This window comes from Nymphalis io, chromosome 11, assembly GCF_905147045.1.
Source record: "Nymphalis io chromosome 11, ilAglIoxx1.1, whole genome shotgun sequence".
Taxonomy (NCBI): Eukaryota; Metazoa; Arthropoda; class Insecta; order Lepidoptera; family Nymphalidae; genus Nymphalis; species Nymphalis io.
In genome coordinates this window covers 6,450,232-6,470,733 of record NC_065898.1, presented here as the reverse complement: position 1 = coordinate 6,470,733, position 20,502 = coordinate 6,450,232, and the positions used below count along the sequence as shown (strand labels likewise).

General features: G+C 31.1%; 2 protein-coding genes across 5 annotated transcripts in view; one reads left to right on the top strand and one right to left on the bottom strand.

The window, feature by feature from the left end:
* The window catches only part of LOC126771528 (cytochrome b5 reductase 4), a 104,615-nt gene that overhangs the window by 38,890 nt on the left and 45,223 nt on the right, over positions 1–20,502 (top strand). Inside the window, exons 1-2 of one of the 4 annotated variants that reach the window (XM_050491428.1) lie at positions 2,018–2,226; positions 12,500–12,857. In XM_050491428.1, the coding sequence (XP_050347385.1) occupies positions 12,506–12,857 (352 nt within the window). In that variant the 5' untranslated portion in view covers positions 2,018–2,226; positions 12,500–12,505. Of the gene's footprint in view, positions 1–2,017; positions 2,227–12,499; positions 12,858–13,480; positions 13,808–15,322; positions 15,518–20,502 lie in introns of those variants that run through there. The other 3 variants (XM_050491429.1, XM_050491432.1, XM_050491430.1) reach the window with 3 other exon arrangements.
* LOC126771548 (fatty-acid amide hydrolase 2-like) lies at positions 3,150–10,807 on the bottom strand. Its single transcript, XM_050491458.1, is given in 6 exon segments — positions 3,150–4,041; positions 4,385–4,519; positions 4,625–4,749; positions 5,024–5,156; positions 7,554–7,788; positions 10,458–10,807. Coding segments are annotated over 6 exon segments (1,608 nt in total). The 5' UTR covers positions 10,659–10,807; the 3' UTR covers positions 3,150–3,262.

Below are 20,502 nucleotides of genomic sequence, written 5' to 3'. Positions count from 1 at the left end.
TTATATCATGATTCCGTCATTTTTAAGTAATTATAGCTTCTGAGAAAAAACAACAACAAAATATGAAAGAAATGGGGTGGAAACATTAGCATAAAATTTAAAAAGAAGTAGTCTGATCTGTTTGGAATTTATTATTTATATTTCTTTTTTGAATTTATGAGCATGTATTTTAAAGTTATTGGAAATTTCTCGGCTCAGACGAGAAAAGAGGTGGCAATTTATTTATGTATATTTTCGCTAAAAAACATTCATTTAAATACTTCTAGGTGCAAATTACCATTTTTCCCCTCTTACCTCCCTCTTTGACACTACGCTGGATATACAAAGCAAAATCGCCATGCTGGGGATTCACGTTCGGTGCGATCTTAGTCCAAGAGATTACATCGAGGCTGTTATAAAACACATGTTATATGTTCCCCTCCTTTTACAACCCGGGTTCCTTCAAACGAGGCGTGAAGAGGCAAAGGCAAGAGGTTTTCTGGTGGTAGAGCTTTGTGCAAGCTCGTCTAGGTAGGTACCACCCAATCATCAGATATTCTACCGCAAAACAGCAGTACTTGGTATTGTTGTGTTTCGGTTTGAAGGGTGAGTGAGCCAGTGTAATTACAGGTACAAGAGACATAACATCTTAGTTCCCAAGGTTGGTGGCGCATTGGTTATGTAAGCGATGTTTAACATTTCTTACATGCCAATGTCTATGGGCGTTGGTGACCACTTACCATCAGGTGGCCCATATGTTCGTCCGCCTTCATATTCTATAAAAAAAAAATCTTGCGGGCCGGCAAGGCGGGGGCGGCTAGTCGCGTTTGGACTCTACTACCACTTACCATCAGGTGGAGTAGAGTAATTTGCCCTCCCGGCAAATATAAAAATACACATTTCTTTAGAGAGTTAATGAAAATGACTCTATTTAAATATATATATATATATATAATATATATTTTAAAAATGTACACTAACTCTTGATAGATGGCATTGTACCTGATTTCTGAATCGTGATATGGTTTCGTTATGGAAGTAGTATAAATAGTTCTCTGCAAGGTTGTATTCTACGAAACAAATATTTGTATGATATACCCCATCTATCGATCATCATTGAGTTATCAAATATCTAATTAGCAATTGCAATTTAACTTTTTAACTGTCTGTATCGTTCGCATACTTTCATAACATTTTTCATTATCAAAATATTATCTTTATATATTTTAACTCCAGTGACACTAACCATTTAACAGATATTTTTTTATTTAAGTATGTAATATAGATGATTTTGCTAAAACATTTGTTTATATTGAAGTTACTAATACAACGTTATAAGACATGGAAAAATAATAAATTCGAAAGAACAAAACGCCGACAATGGCTGAGCAAGAAAAAGAAAAAAAAATAACCATATTTTAGACAGTGTTATCTTTATTAGCTTTGCCTTTTGCTTCGTTAAACTGGTGAAATTGAAAACCGTCCCACAGTTCAGCCCGCATATTAGTTAGAATGTAAGGCTTTACGCCTTCTACAAAAACTGGGATTCAACAATGCTAGAATTAGAACTTTCTGATTCTCCATTTATACATAACTTTTTATGAAATAATTACATACATATATAATATTATAAGTTATTATTAAAATAATAATCCTCTATTTAATATATAAAAAAGCCGTAATTTATTTTTTCTAACCAGAATAATATTTCATGCTTCTTACTTATTTCAAAAAATTTTTCGTCATCAAAATCTTATATCAAAAATTACGCGCGAAAAATTTTTTCGAGTGAAGCCGCGGGTAAAAGCTTTTATGAAGCTAATAAAAATGCTGCCAATGATTGAACTTTTAATAAATTTATTATAATGTTGCAGCCTAAAGCGTACAGGCATAAAAAAAATCTTTTCATAATGATTGATTATGTACTCGGTGCTTGCAACATTATCAATTGCCATTTATCTTTTGAGTTGTGTCAGCAATCAGTTGTCAACTTGTTGTCAATTAGAAATTGACTGCATTTATTATGTATTCGGAATTAAAAGTGGATTTTGGCTTTTTAATGTGATTTTAATTATTTAAATATATTTTTTTAAATGAACACACGAAATCTTGTTTTTTAGTGACACTTTATAATGAGCGATTAAAAAATTGTTCAATTTCGTTATATTGATGTTAATAATTTTAATATTTATGTTTCTTCGCTTAAAGAAAGACTATTTTTAATGGTTTTAACACCATTGTGAAAAGGTAAGTCATATTTACGTTTAGCAAGGCTTGCGAAGCATGTTCATAACCACAAATGATGTCTATTTATCTCTTTATTAGCAGATGACCAGGTGACGAGAACTTGTGTTTACCTAAACCCAAATTAATTTAAAGATTTTTTTTTTGAAAAGTCATACAAAAAATATTGTTAAATCATCAGCTGGTTTAAGTTTTCATTAAATATTATTACACAAATCTGATCTGGAATTACTTAGTGGTCCACCTTTATTAAATGATACAGTATTATCATGTTATTTTGAATACATAGAAAAAGCATTGTTTAAAAATGAAAATGAAATCTTTTTTGTTTCACCAGTGAAATAGATGTTTTCCTAGAACCCTTAGACATTGATACCAGGAAGCTTGTATTCTTTGCCCTCAGTGATAACAATTCACCTGATAAGACAGGAGGGTCACACTGGAGCCTTCTTGTTTTCTCTAAAACTGAAAATTGTTTTTATTACCTTGATTCATCTATTCTCTAAACAATAAACACAAGTGCAATGAAATGATACTAGGTGTCATATTCAGATAATTAATGTAATTATAGGACTACACTACTCCATGTGAACATTATATATTTTACTTATTGTCCAAAAGTTATTTTAAATCAAGTTACTATCCTTTTAACTATGGCTTAAAACTAATAAACATTAAATAAATATAAGAAATTAATAGTAAAAAACGTTTTTAGCATATTGTAATGAACTAAGAATTATAAATTATAAGAATATTAAAATTAACTTATTTCAAAGTTTATACAAAATGGTATTATATGTCTATTAAAATTATTCAATCCTTAGGGGTTAAACCTATTTGTGCAACAAAAATTTTGTATATAATCAATTCTGATCTTTTATACTGATCTATACGAAGTGATTAACAAATATTTGTTTCAGTTTTTTTTTGTGAATTATGAATAAAAAGGTGTTACAAATATAATTGGTTTTAAATGATTTACAAAAACATATCCAAACATTCATATATGTATATAAGAAAGTGTATTTTAAAGTGTTACTCAATTACTTTGTGGTTCTCTCCACCCTCCAAACGCTTTTTCTAATTCCTCAACGACAGCCAAACACAGTCTGTCATTGTTGTGATTTGCAATTACTTGTATTCCAATCGGAAGCCCTTCACTGTTGAGACCCAAGGGAATAGTAGTTGCGGGGAAGCCAAGGCTGTTTATTATTGCTGTGTATATGAAATTCATAGGTCTTATCAATGGTTGATTGTGGTATGGCGCAGGTGTTGGATGAGTGGGATATATAAATATACCATCATCTCCTAACATTTCTTTAAAAATGTCCTCCAAATTGTCACATACCCTTCTGTAGTATTTATATTTCTCACTTTCCAGATCCACTACCTCATAATCCACCAAAGCTGTAAGTAGCCCTATTAAAGTGTTCCCTGATAAGCCTAACAAACTTTTTATTATTTCCCAGAATATTGAACAGTAGGTGTAATCTTTTATAATATATGATCCAAATGGTATGTCACTTTTCATAGTAGCAAACCAAATTGGAGAAGATCTTTCAAGTAGTTAAATTTTTTCTCTTTACTTACTACATATTTTATGTTTTATTTGAAAATATTCAACAACCTTTTCTATTGCGGTGATAATTTCTGGAACTACTTTGCTTGCCATTGGAGCATTATTGTTAAACTGGTGGAAGATCTTTATTTTTCCTACATCGACAGGCTTATCCAAGTTAAGTTGCTTGCTGTTTTCTCCCGATATTATTTTGAGGATAGGTTTTAAATCAACAGCATATTTTGTCATTGGTCCAATACCTGCAATTTGAATTAATATGTCAATGAATTTTTATTGTAGAAATATGTATTAATTCAAATGTTACCAACATTCTTAATCTCAATACCATGTTTTTTAATAAAGACAATATGTAATAGTAAAAAAAGTCTATACTTGTAAAACATTTGTAGACAGTTTATTAATAATATAATAATAATATCCTGAGACATTTTTCACACACGGCCATCTGATCCCAAATTAAGCTTGTACAAAGCTTGTGCTATGGAAACCAGACAACTGATATACTACATATACTTCTTTTCTTTTTATAAATACATACTTATATAGATTGAAAATTAATTATTATTAATTGTATAAACTTACATAAAAAGTCGTCTTGCATTTCTGTAGCTATAGTTGGGTATTGCCCATGGTTGGAAACTGCTTTTCTTGTGGGCTTATGTCCAAATATTCCATTAAAATAAGCGGGCATACGAATAGAACCTCCGATGTCAGAACCTATGTAAAATAACATTTCAAGTAAGGTTTATTCACAATTTTCATGAATTTAAAACCAAAATATTGATTGCTTAAAACAAGATTTGTAGGGTAATGAAGAAGTACCTATTCCAAAGCAACTGCCCGCAGCAGCTTGGATGCATCCTTCACCGCCTGACGACCCGCCAACAATTCTTGTAGTATTGTATGGGTTACTCGTTCTGCCATGTATGTTATTGTAAGTTTCCCACCTAGTTAAAAATAAAAATTATACTAGTTCATATTATTATATTAGTCCATATTATTATATTATTTAGGTAGAATATCTTATGAGTGGGTGGTACTTCCCAGACGGACTTGCGTAAAGGCCTAGCATCTAGTAAACATATTATAGTGTGAAAATGCGTCTATGAAGTGGATTTTATTTAACTTTCGTCTTTTATGAATATTTAAATTAATGCCTAATAGTTTATTACTATCGGTTAAAAACTTTTCATGTTATTGTATTGTATAGCTATAACATACCACATACAGAGTTCTGGAACATTGGTCAAGCCAATAATGATGGCACCATTTTGTCTTAAAAGCTTAATTACTTCGGCATCTTCTTCATCTATATAGTCCTTCCTCAAAACTACTCCTGCGGTTTGATGAAGATCTACAAAACATAACACAATCTTAGATCGTTTAAGAAAATGTAACTAAGATTAGTTATTCCTAACGTTATTATTATAGCAAGATAATTGTAGCCTTTTCTCCTGTATCGTTAGTATTAGTTAAGTTAAGTTAGTAGAAATCATGAAAAAACTATCTCACAATAATTATTTGAATTGAAATCGCGATTAGGTGCAGTGATTGCAAATTCAAATTGAACAGTTCAAGAGTTTTTAAGATATTTCATATTACTTTATAAATTGATGTTGTATACATGACACTAGCTGCCTGCTCCGACTTAGTACGGGTAAAATAAGGATTTTATCCCGTGCATTTATGAATCAATAAGTATAAACATTCGCCAATCGATCTATTCGCCCATACAGTAAAGTGCTAGGGGCATATCATATTATATATGCATAAAACACCGCCCTGCGTATTTTTTCATGCGTTTATTTATTATTCTTTTTTTGGTTCTATCTACTGCTTCTATGCTCATCGTACGTTCGTCCCACATTATAAGGCAGACCTATTCAAACAGGTGGTCCGTTATTTGTTTTCTTTTTAATATTGGTAAATGGTCACCACCATCCAAACAGCTCCGCGGTCGCTTAATTTTTATATAGCGGCTTAAAGTTTTAGATAAAAACGTTCTATTCAACTGTTTTCAGTTTACAAATAATAAAAGGTTTTTTTATAGAATAGGTAGGCGGACAAGGATATGGTAAGTGGTCACCAACGCCCATAGACATTAGCGTTGTAAGAAATATTAACCACCGCTTATATCGCCAATGCGCCACCAACCTTGGGAACTAAGATGTTATGTCCCTTGTGCCTGTAATCACACTGGCTCACTCCCCCTTAAACCGGAACACAACAATAACAAGTACTACTGTTTTACAATAGAATATATGTTGAGTGGGTGGTACCTACCCAGACGAGCTTACACAAAGCCAGTAATGGTGTATGTAAATAATAGACGGGGGGGGGGGTGTGGTGCTCGCTCGAATGAGAGCGTGCCTCGTTTCCGTTCAAATAATGCGCTCGTCAAATAATGAAATAGAATGAAATGAAAAAAATTATACATCGGGTTAAATCATTGCAATGTAAAGATATCTAATTTTTCAATTCGAACCAGTAGTTTCTGAGATTAGCGGGATAAGTCAACTTGCCAATGTTTAATAATTCGGAATATGTTTTATGTAATGTGTAGTCATTGCTCCGCTCCTAATGAACGTAGCACAAGGTAATGTAATCATATCACCTTCTTCAACAGTATATGTAACACAAAAAAATATTTATAAATTCGGACTGGTAGTTAAGTGTAAGATTAGTGCATTCAGAACTAAAAATTTTCCATCAGTTTAATATTATTACAGTATAAACACTTTTTATTGTTAAATTAAATTTTTATCTCAATTCGAAATCATTGTATGTCCCTGTAAAATTGTAGATAAATGGGATTAATGAGCTGACTCATAAATAAATACATTTAAAAATAATTGCGTTAGTGCCGACATTTTACTCAATTTCGGTCACCTAATTATATTGAAGTTGATACATAATATTTAATATCAGTTTAAATGTCGCAGGACGATTATCTCTATTATTACTGTAACAGCCTGTGAATGTCTGCAGGGCAAAAGGCCTCCTTTCCCTTTTTTGAGGAGAAGGTTTGGAGCTTATTCCAGCTACGCTATACGCTGCTCCAGTGCGGGTTGGTAGAATACACATGTGGCAGAATTTCAGTGAAATGAAACACATGCAGGTTTCCTTAGGATGCTTTCCTTCACCGCAAAGCACGAGATGAATTATAATCAGAAATTAAGCAAATGAAAATTCCGTGGTGCTTGCCCGGGTTCATCGGTTAAGATTCACGCGTTTTTACCACTGGGCCATCTCGGCTTATATGTCTCTATTATTAATCTATTATATTATACATAGTTGTACTATGTTCTAAGTATTTCAGGGGCGAGTAAGCGAGTAAGCGAAAACATGTGTGAACTTTTAGGTAAACAACATTCTGGCCATAATTATTAAGCCTTTTTTTAATTTATGGCTTATCTGTCTGCACTTATCTTACAAATCATTAGTCAACAACTAAGTTAAAGTTTTATAAACTCAGTAAGCTCATAGATAGCTCGTATTTATTCATTACTACTACATTACTACTAGCTATGATATACTTAAAGGCTAAGAAATGATAAGGTTATACAAATATATTTAAAAAGTTTAACCTTTTGATGGTAAATGTCTACAAAGTACAAACTACATAATACTTGATTGCGGGCTTAATCCTTAGCGTTAACGTTAATGTTTTCATCTAATCGATAGTGATTGTATGCATAGAAGTCCACGCGAACGTCACTTGCTCGACTTATAAAAAACAAATAAATTATACACATGCGCATAATATCTTTTACAGCAACGGAATCTTTTGTTGTAAATGGAACACCCAAAAAGGGCATCTCTTGCGTCAACTGTTTGACAGTCCTAGTACCGCTTCTTATTATTTCATCAGCTTTCTTCGCTTCCTGTAATGCTAATTCAAAACGATTTTCTACAAAACAATTTACTATGGTATTTATATCTTTTATTCTTCGTATACAAGCTTCAACAACATCGACGCTGGTTATCTGAAAAGTAAATTAATGAACATACTATAAAATTAATTTAATTTTTAATATATTTAATTTTATGATAATAGTTAGTACATATTTTATTTATTTTAAACATTATATTAATTTTTCTACGGGATTTACCAGTTGTAGTTTTTTAGTTAGTGATGAAAAAGAACAAATTTATCTATGTATTAAACATTACGCATATAATATCGATTTGACGTATAGGTAAATATAAGTATATTTAAGAAATGAGTATTTGTAAGTAACCTTTAACAAACTTTTAATTATGATAACGAAATACGGTATTGCAGACTCATGGTAATTTCAATATTTCTTTTAAATCATGACATCCTATTTACAATATATATATTCAATTAACATGTATACATAATAAAAAAAGTATGACAATAATAAACAGCCCAACTTTTTTATAATTATATGAGTTAATAACATATATTATAGGCATTAATTTCGTGATATCAGTAAAGTGTGAAATACACGTATAACAACAATACAGGTGCATGCGTCTTAAGGTCTTTGGACCAATGTTTAGCGATAATCCTTTTAAAACACGCGATATTTTTATACATATTTACTTTTGAAAATAAATAAAACAAAAGACTACATAATAATATGTGCAGTCTAGTATAGTAATACTTTTTTTACATGTTTGTACTTAAATATTTTAAACGATGTGTTAATTTTCTGCCATTTAGAAATAAAATTAAACATTAGTACTTCGCTTTTGTCGTAAAATCTTATGATAATAAAATTATTAAAAAAGGATTTTGTTTGCAACAACTATTATAAATAGACTTACAATTATTTGCTTGCGTGTACGTAATTATTTTTAGTTTACTAATAACTTAAAAAAATATTTTATAAGAACAGTAGGTACATTAAATCAAATACATTAATGTAAAAGAAATAACAAATACTCTAGTTTTTCATCAGATAGAATTTTCTTTCTTTATATAAAAATACAAACGGTTGATATGTATTCGGTAAATATAGAGCTTTGCGTAACTGAAAAATATAACAGGCAAATTGAGAACTGTGGCAAATTGAGAAAGTGGAATATGGGTTTTATTAATTACTGGCTGTATACGTACTTTCCGAGAATCTGGACTTTAAAATTGCCAACTTCCAAACTCTTGAATTCTTATTGAGAATATATACAGATAAACTTAAATATTTTTATTAGCCGACCTGGGACCTTGAACCCAAGACTTCGCAATCTGCAACCACTAGACCAATGAGCTACAGAATTGTCTTATTCGCTAAAAAAAATATAATTACATTATTAATTATTTTAAATAGAAAGTTGATAAATTAAATTATTATAAAACGTCAAACAAGCCAAGAGGGAACTTGGAAAGGCAATAGGTTCATAATATGCATATTAAAGTAAATAACTATCTTTGGATGTTAGAAAAAAACAATATACTCTTGGTATTATTATGAATTAGTAATAATACCAGCTTTGTTTTGCTTGTCATTTCAATTCCATACAATTCGGCAATCTTAATATAAAATTATATGTTATTCATAGTATTTATGATATAAAAAATAATGAAAGATCACCAAAACGTTAAAATTTACGTACATAAAAATATTACGGACCACTGTATATTTATCATCATTAATTATAATAACGTATAAAATTATCTGAAGAATATACAAAATAGTTATGCTTGTGAAGTACATACATACATATACGAGGGTGCGTCGACTCCCATTATAATAAAATGAATATTGATTATATATATATTGTAAGATTTTACTGCTTTTTTAATAATTATTTTGAGATTTTTAGAAAATAATGGTAATATTTTTAACTAAATTAACACTGGTTGGAAATTATTGAGCGTTAAAAACTACGCGATATATAAAAAAGAAAAAAAAAACACGGAAAGATTGACTCGTTCGATGGTTGCCAGGGTGATTGCAGGAATTCAAATGAAATTGTAAAAGAATTGTAAAAAATTAATTGGTAATAAATTATATAACAAAATACGTGTGGAAGAGAATAAAATGTTAAAAGTAAATGTGAAGGATTGTTTTACTGGGGTATTCTTACAATATATATGTATAGAATAGGAAGGCGGACGAGCATATGGGCCACCACCTGATGGTAAGTGGTCACCAACGCTCATAGACATTGGCATTGTAAGAAATGTTAACCATCGCTTACATCACCAATGCGCCACCAACCTTCGGAACTAAGATGTTATGTCCCTTGTGCCTGTAATTACACTGGCTCACTCACCCTTCAAACCGGAACACAACAATACCTAGTACTGCTGTTTTGCGGTAGAATATCCGATGTTTGGGTGGTACCTTGCACAAAGCTCTACCACCAGTAAATTATATGAAATAAACGTTTAACTGAATTTAAATAAATATTAATATAATCATACATCATAACGTAAAGTATATACTTCCTGAAGTATATATATACTACGTAAATTATATGAATCCTTCATATCCTGAAATGACAAGTATTATATGATAAGACAATTATTTAAATAGTCTTCGGCTATTATAAAAAATACACATTTTAACAAACTATTGATAAGGAAATCTGCTGTGAAATACATTTAATAATTGATCGTGTTATCTCGAATGAGTCATTTTTTATCATAGAGCTAAAATAATGAAGCTTTGAGTGATTCACAAACCTCCTTGGTCCTTATTTTTCTCGCGACATCTACTGCCGGTTGCTTAAGAATGTCATCTTTTATCGGTGGTAACTTCTTTCCTTCTGTCCCGTAGTATAATTTGAAGAAAAAGGTTGTAACCAAATCTAAAATCGCACGTAATGCACTCAACAATCGTAATTTGAATCGGATTGGTCTACATTTTATTTCAGTAACAGACATTTTAGCGATTGACAAGCTTTATTTTTTTACATATACTAAATAATGTATAAACTTGATTACTTTATTCAATTTTACACAGTGTTGCTACGTAAATAACTTTTATTACACAAGTCACGGTGCGCTTCAAAGCGACACGACCGTTTCCTCCACGGTTGATATTCGACTTAAACTGTAAATACGTATTATGAAGTCAAAAAACGGAGCGATGTTTCAAATATTGGTACTAGTATCGCTATCTCTTTCTGACACACTTACTTCAAATGCCCAACGAAGCATCGTCATCGCGGAAAGCGCTAATCAGACGCTCCCTTTCGTGTTTGCACTTAATAAATAAATAGACCTTAAATGATTTTACTCCATCAATATCAATTTATCGTCCATTATACCATTTCTTAAATTTCTTCTTATCTTTTAGCCATATTAGTAAGATAATCAATAACCAGTATTGTCCAAGGGCATTTATGAGTATACACACCTTGTTTTTATATGTTTTCCATTACCGGCTTAAGAAATTTACTTTTTTTTGTATTATTACATAACAGGAACAGATACGTCACTTCGTTATGTCGGTAAATTATATAAGTCGTTTATTTTATTATGAGCTAACTAGACAAAAGAGAGGATGCTATTTTCGGCATGTTTTTTTTAATAAAATCTTAGTATTTTTATGAATAATTTGATACCTTAAGTTTTATTCCACGACGATTATTCAATTTATATGTCGAATTGTATCAAAATCTGACTAGCTGTTCAATCGTAATTAACAATAAACATCTAAATACACAAACTTTCCCGCTTATAATATCAGCTTAATATTTGTTAGATTTATTTTAAGTTTATCTTGTTTGATAATGGCACTTTATCGTCATAGTCATTACAAATAAAACATCGCAATGTGGTTGCTTATTATACTTAGATTTTTTCGTGATATAGCTTCAGCGCCTGTAGCCTAATCCAATGGCAGGTATAAAAACTAAATAAACAACTTTGACCTTAAATTGACATGATGTCATTTCTCTAGATCTAAAATAATCTATTTGTGGAAAAGTTGTTTCGAATATTAAAGAAATAGTTATCGGAACTTTGTAAGTAAGTAGTTAAGGCGTGTAAAAACATAATATGTAAAATGACATTATTTGGGTTACCATTTATAATTTGTTAACTAGATTAAAATGGATTTACTATATATTATTTAAACCTATTTAATTATAGTTACCGCCTATTGTCCAGCAGTTAGAAGATGTGAATCTTAAACGCTTAAATTTAAACCGATTCCGAGTTCAAATTCCGGCTAGCAAACCCGGCCGAAATTTTCATATGCTAATTTATGTTTATATTAATTCTTACATGCTCGGTGGTGAAGCAAAATCATGCATACGCAATAGAGGAACGTAGCGGAATACGATCCAAACGTTCTCCTCAAAAAGGAGAGAGAGAGGTCATTACCATGTTAGCTACATACTTTTTTATCAGAGTAAAAATTATATGTCACATTTAAATTTTAAAACGGTAAGAAAAAAATATTCAACCTGATGTTGAACATCAAACAGACAGGTATTTATATACATATTTGTGTTTACGTAAAATTTAATATTTTCTTAAAAAACGAAAAAATCATCAGGACTTTTTGAACCTGTAGATTGAAATTTGGAAACATCTTCTATATAGGTATAATTTAAAATTTCTTTATTAATCTGCCTAATTTAAAAATAATTATAGAGTAAAACGCCAATCACTCTTAAAGTATAACTCATCTAGTTTTTAGCAACATTAAACTCCTCAAGTTCTACAATAATTATTATATATTGACCATGTATTTTACTATTTTTTTTTCCTTTCAGATCGATATGTCCGATACGCTTAAAGACGAAGTAACGTCACCGACACGAAGTAATTCCCTTAAAATATCTCTTCCCACAGTACTGTGCACAGATGCTACAGATAGTCCACAATTACCTGAGACAAATTCCTTTGTAACTTCAGAATCTAAACTGTCTCTTGCATCTAATTTCGGTACACCAATTTCACCGTTACGATTATCATCACCGCTTTCTTTGCCGTCCTCGCCTACACCATTTCCGAAGACACCGCTTCAAACACGCTGCAACAAATCCTTAGATGAACCCTCACAGCAATCCTTAGAGAAAACTCAATCAAGCAGTATGAACACGCCATTAATCAACTCCGGATCTGCTACGGGTAAGCTGAGAATATTTTTTATTTAAAAAGCTTGATTAACGTAAATATTGACCACTGAAATATCTCCTTTGCTAAATTTACATTTCTATAATAATCTGTTAAACTTAAAATTCATAATAGCTAAAGTAAAAAGGTCCTAATGTTTGTCAAGTGATCCTAATGTAAACAACCAATTTCAATATTTATGTGGAAAAAACTGTTGTCAGTATAGGTTTTAAGTAAACAAACCATGAGTGTAATTTATTTTAAAGTTTGAAAGTCGAGTATGAAAAGTAAAGGAATAGAAAAGCGAAACTAGAGCAGCAATTATAATGCATACAGAAGTAGCGCTGTAGCTTGTTGAACAGAAATGGAGCTGTGCGCCTAGCCGCCTAATGTGAGCCTTATAAGTCATTATATTGTCAAAATAACTGTTGTCATACAAAATAGAAACGGAGAAAAAAATTTAAAAGATTTACCATTTCAAAAGTTAAAGCATATTTTAGTTATTTATAAAATTGCCAATTTTATTTGCTTTCTTAACGAATGATGAGTACTGTAAATATAAAATCCTCTTCGGTTGGCCGCAGTCGAGCGCAGAGCGCGGCCGGCGCCGGGCGTGCCGTCGCATTAACTCCTGTTTCTAAGGCAATTCAATTTTATTGCTGCGTAAAGAGTAGTGAAGCTTTTATGATTCAATCACTTAATGAGTCTATTTTTCTAAATAAATCTTCAAAACGAATAATAAAAGTGTTTCTGATTAGCAGCTATTTCCAGTTTAAAGATGATCATAGTCGATTTTTTTTTTATTCAAAAATTTTAGAAGTGATGAAGTTGTATAAATTTTTTTTTAGTATGATTGATACACGTGAAGTTAATTAGAATGCACTGAGAGAATTCGTAAGTTATGCCGTGTTGTGGGTGCTGGTGGAATGGCAGACAGAGACATCGACCGCCAAATAGAGTCTCAGGTTATTTAGTATGTTATGTAGTAATGTTTTATTTCAATTCTTAATGCAATTTGCAACAAAAATATATGAATAGACCATAGTACACATCGGGATTAAACTTTTCTATTATACATACAACAAATATATTTATTTTATACGTGAATTTAAAGAGATTTTGCACAACGGTTATTTTATCCTTTTTGGGTTAATCTTATTTCATTCACAAACTACAAACTCCAAACTCGCATCGAATATTCGATTAAACATATTATAAATTCAGTTTGACTACTACATTAACAGATTTAGTACAAAACTTTCAGTCGTATATTAAAGTGTTTTATTTCTTCGATCGTGCAAATTTAATATAGTTAAATAAAGGCTGCATTTTTCATACAATCAATGGACACTGTGAATATTTTTTATGTACACGTAACAAAAGTTAGAATAGCCGCTGGATTGTAAAAGGCTGCTATGCTATGCTTATGTAGAGATTACGGAATCAAGCGATAATCGCCTGTTAAAATTTAAATTGAGTCTGTAACTTTGAAAACAGTTTATATAGTGTTTCTTAAGATAATTATTCGACGTTCTTCAGTGTGCTAAATTTATTGTCAGTTAAATGATGCTTGTCGAACAATGAACATAAAATTAAATATAAACAATAGCAAGATTAGCCAATGTTATTGTAAACACCGTTTGTTAGTTATTGATCGTTTAAGAAACTTTTTAGAGAAATTTAAATATAAATTAAAATTATAAAGAAAATTATTGCAGCTGTAGGAAAAAAATGCTGCTATTTAAACTGCTTAAAAACTTGTTAAGCTCAGCTAAAGGTCATACTGATAGCAATATTGATAAAATATGTACTCTTTAATTGGTTGTTTTCGAATATTATGTCTTATAATGGCGAATTCACTACATAATTATTTTTCAATTTACTTCCATATATATCTGGTATTCTAGATATTCGCCCCGAAATGGCTACAATGAAAATTTTGTACTCAGTATTTTTAAAATAGATATAATCATATTATAATTCAAACAATGTCATAGTTTCTCTCGTACACTGGTTGGTTGTTTGGTAACCATCTTTGTTAATATTACCATAGACACTTCACTTTTATTTCGTGTTTCGTAAAGTTAAATGAGTGTGTTCTATTGGTTCAAATTAATTAGTTCGGATCAATTTTAATGACGAAAATTGCTATAAGCAAGAATTTTAATTTTTATACGAAACGATATCATAAATAAATTAAATATTTTACAATACAGATTTATTATTCGGGTTAAAAACTATAGAGTAGTTAGGCCATAGTTAACCAAAGAGTGCCATGATCAATGTTGTTTTCCACGTTTGTGTTGTATTTAACATGTTATATAATCCTTATCCAATTTGCTGCAAAAGTTCTACAGAAATATAAAAACATGTCAGGTATTCAAACCATTGAAAGTAAAGTATCATAAATGATACTTAATTATATGTACTTAAGTACATGAATATTGTTTTGGAACGAGCCTTATTGAGGTTGACGCATCGACAACGTCCTTTATAATAGATGCCGTATTGATTGAATGTTGAATCATATCCATCAGTCTATGGTTACAGAACAAAGACAATATGCTTGTTGTCATTAAAGTGCCGAATTTAATATACGGCAGTCATGTTTTGTTGTGTTTTCTCCAAGCGAACACTGCGCAGTGATTCGTCATCTTCAAACTCTAGTTTAACAAGTAAGTTAGTATTAATATTTACTGTGACACATTTTGGCATATTGTAGTTAGTCGTCAATTTAAAAAAAAAGGTTTCGTGCAATTTTGTATATCAAAATAAAAAATAAATTATTTAATGTTTTATTCATGTCTTCTTTTTCTAAACATACATACATAGAGTAGATTGGTCACGAAGTGGACTTAAAATATCGTAGATACGAGAGTAATTTCTGCAAGTATATTAAAAAAGCCGCCGTTTTTTGTACCGAATAAAAATAACTAGTATTTTTATTACCTGAGAAATTAAATTAAATAACCTCAAGATGTTTTGTACTGCATGATTACACACACGAAAAACAAATTAGTTAACTAGCTCTGTACGTATACTACGAAGCAAATCCATATATGCAAATAAAACTCCCCTGCTATTGCTTCAGAACTTTGTCACGTGTGGCGAATAATAAACAGAAGACGTTTTCCGCGTACATATATTTTGTCACTGTTTCATGGGGAAAAAATACTTTCAAGTGTGTCTTATTTACATCAATGTACGAACATTGATTTGACCTTACAAAAACCAAAATTGAAAAAAAAAACTTGTACATATCTCATCTCCGTTCAGCCCCCCCTCCCCCTTCTCTCTGATCTGCATTGGAGATGCATGCGTTCCACGCAGTACACGCCTATCCCGGTCCTTTCCACAATGGTGACATATCGTTGTCGCTTTGCGTCCGAACTTACACAAGTATTTTCCAAAAGAACCATGACTGGTAATTACTTACGTAAAGCGAAATGCCGTCCACCCCCTGCCCTAACGCAACATGACAGCTTCAGCTTCAACCCTCGTTAATCATGATATCGGCTACATCTTATACTCTACAATGTTACCTTTTATTAATAATGCTTTTATATAGTATATGACTGTAAAAAATAATAGTCTATATTTTCATTAATATGTAAATAAAGTCTGAGACTTAGTTCGTGATGTATAATAATTTTAAGTTTACACTGAAAAATTGTACTCTGAATTTTTTCACACAAAATTAACTATTTCATGATCAAAACCTTTTTAAAATTAATCAAAACTAATGTATAGACGATTTTGAGGATTTTTTTTATATATTTCTTACTATACTTTAATTTGTGTTGTTCTTATATAGTACATACTATCAATAGTCAAGAACAATTAACGATAGCTAAGTAATATTTTTTTATTTACCTACTGTATAACCACACCGTTTCTCATACTTTAGAGTACTTATAATAATACTACTATTATGTAGTGTCCAACCGAATTACTACTTATTTTCTATTACTAATTCGATTTTGGACGAAGTTTAGCTCCTTCGGCCAAACAATAGGCTTCAACCAATAAAGTACCAAAAAGTTGACTGAAGCCGCATATCTAAGCCGTAAAATAAACGATCCTGCCGTGTCCGTGCCGTGTGCCGTGTGTGCGTTTAGTAAATGAAAAGCGAGTTGAAAATTCTTTTGTTGTTAATGTTGAGAAAAATATCAATATCCTAATAAATATTACCAACAATGATATATAAACAAAACCGAATATTTTCTCTATGACAACATTGATGTAATTTGTAGGTCCGATACCAATCGGATTACATGAGAGAAACAAACAAATGAAACGTGACCTTTCGATTGAATGCTGCGAATAGGCTTGTTTTAATACAATGAATATGTTAAAATTAATCACATACGGATATGATCACGATAATATCGTGGTCGTTATAAATTTCTAAATTCTTGTCAAATACATAGCAGAAACATCTTTTAATTTTGCGTCGCTTTTTTCTCCAGTTCAACTTGATTACATAACTGACTAATCCAATAAATATAATTATTTAAAGGTCGAAATAACCTCAACTTATTGTTTTTTTTATAGAATAGATAGGTAGACAAGCATATGGGCCACCAATGATGTTAAATGATTACCAACGCTAATAAATATTGGTATTGTAAGAAATGTTAACCATCGCTTACATCGCCAATGCGCCATAAACCTCGGGAACTAAGATGTTATGTCCCTTGTGCCTGTAATTATACTGGCTTACTCACCCTTCAAACCGGAACGCAACAATACAATATTGCTGGTTAGCGGCAGTATGCCTGAAGAATGGGCGGTACCCATCCAAACAGGCTTGCACAAAGCACATTTTTTATGACAAAAAAAAAACAATAGTGTTATATTATTTCTGTAAGCAACTACACTAAAAGGCTTTAAATAAATATGATAACAAAAATTTAACTACTACTTCACTTCAGAATACTAACTACAACTAAGTCCAGTATCCCAATTTTATGTTCAAATCTTCAAACTTTAGTAAAATGTTGTAGCTGGTATACCTACACCTTTGTTAAGAATACAATTACTCCGTATCGATATTATTTTTGTATCGATCCCGACTGAGTTTTGTTTAGGTATGCAATGCCTAAACTAATTGTTATGCAAGCAATACTATTCTGTGAGAACTTACTTTGTATCTCACTCGTGAAATGTTGAAAACCGACTTACAAAGATACACTATTTTGATGGTTGTAATGTTATATTTGTTATCGTCAATATCGAATATCACTTTCTGATCTTTTACTGTCGTGTGGTGAATTTTGAGTTTGTACCAACTGGTACTGAGTAATTTAAAAAAATAATATGTAAATTCGTTAATTTATTTTTACCATTTCGTATTTTCGCAAGCTTCATCTCTTACCGAGAAGATTAGAAAAGTAATTAATGGCTTTTTGGGCGACATCGTTACGTTTTAATTGAAGGTGCGCTCCTTTTTAAAAAAAAGTTAACTTGCTGATCAATTAGTTAGAAGAGAGATTAATAAAGAGAGTTTTGTAATCAATAAATGTTAACATAAAGTTTGGTTTTTTTATACAAAACAAACGTTAAGATAACTTTTTATCGTGTTTTGAAATATTATTTTATTTTAAATAAAAATGGGAAATCAGAGTAAATACGACAAGAGATTACGTAAACAGATCTGAGATCAACAGAAAATGTATTATGTAACAAATAAACAGTGAAAAGAAAATTTTGCAGTTTTTGCTCACAAATAAGAACATTATTATGTATATCTTTTAAAGTTTGATAAAAAAAAAAATTAATGTTTTCATCGGTACAGCGAATCAAATCGAAAATAATTAAACTTGCGATTTATGAGGGACGTGTGTTATGTGTATAACAATGATTAATGCATGTGGTATAAACCAACCTATATTGGAAAGGGAGGCATATTGAAGTAAGAACCTGCTCTCGAATTATGTAGCTTACTTAATTTTCAATTAATTTATACTGCCGATCGTAGCATCAATATTTATGAATGAGATTTTCGCCATACAACAAATTAATTTAACAATTAAAATTTAATTCTATTTATATTTCAAAAAACCTTATTTGTATTAATTCAATATCATTGCAATGTTAATATGAATGAGTTAAGTCAATCTTGTACAATCAATTTCTGTAACGCTTTTGATTACGAATAAGAATTTAAAAATAAAAGATAACACTCAAAATACATTAGTATTTAAATTAAACTGATAATAAACTTGTAAATGAATTAATTATTTAATGATTTTTTGCATAAAACAATATAATGCATTATTGGGTTACAGATGGTAAAAAATTTTAAGTAGGTACAATGTTTTACCCATTTTAGGAAATTAGGACGTGCATGTATAACTAACAATGTAAAATAAAAGAGTAAAATCAATATGACCAGGCGTAATAAAAAGGCATATTAATGAGAATCATAATTGATAATTATGATACATAAGATAGATATTAAATGTCAAATATTCATTAATAACATCAATAAAAAGAGTTAACGTTATTAAGTAAAATGTCATTAAATACTTTATTAATCAATGAAAATTATTTACTTATTATTTCGTCAAGATACACATTTATAGAATAATAAATTTCTTTACAAGAATTATGTCGTGTCGTGTCGCGTCGTATATTATAACAACATATTATGAATATTTATAACCCTGTAAACTTAATAAATAAATAATTGTTTTGCAAAAATATTCCACTGTTTTTTTTTTCTTAAATAATAACTAAACATAGTTATATTTTTATCAATACCTTTGTTTGTGTTTTTTTGAAAACTCTATGACATGGCTTGTTTTTTACACTTACTTTCCGCAATAAAATGATTCGGTATAATTTTTTATTCAAATCAAGTGGGATGCAGTTTATGCTTTTTTCAAATTCATGTTTCTTGTTGTCACTGAAAAAACGTCTTTACGCGTTTCCCCGAAACGAAGTGGCTCAACCTCACTGAAGTATGTGTGGCTCATCGTCACTGAAGCCGTCGGAATACCAACTAAAAAACCCGCGGTACCCTCTCCGTCTGTTCGGGGGGCGCCACGGATTCGCTTGCGCATGCTACCGTGACCCCCCGACGGTCGGCCTGCGTATACAGGCCTCCATTTCTAGGTGGGTTCGCGGATACAGGGAATCCACAGCGGATATTACGGCAGGAGGAGAATGTGCGCATAGCGCCAACGCCTCCTCCCTGGTTTTCTTCGGCGGATCGAATCAGCGTAGGCATTTTCCTCACACTGTTGCTCCGTAGCCTCCTGCGACATGACAACCTTGCGAACTAAGAAGTTATATCCCTTGTATCTGTAATTACACTGGCTCACTCGCCCTTCAAACAGGAACACAATAATACCAAGTACTTCTATTTTGCGGTAAAATCTGATGAGTGGCTGGTACCTACCCAGACAAGCTTGCACAAAGCCCTACCACCAGTATTATTATGTAATTTAAAAGTTACAGTTTATTTAAAAGTGGGTATACTCATCACACATTCTTTCAGCAATTACTTATTATTGTCAGGTTCAGGTTTGAAAAATGGATTTACTTATGTAACTACGGGGACATAACATCGTAGTTCCCAAGGTTGGTGGCACATAGACCATGTAAGGGATAGTTTATATTTCTCAGAGTACCAATATCTAGGTGGTTGTGACTG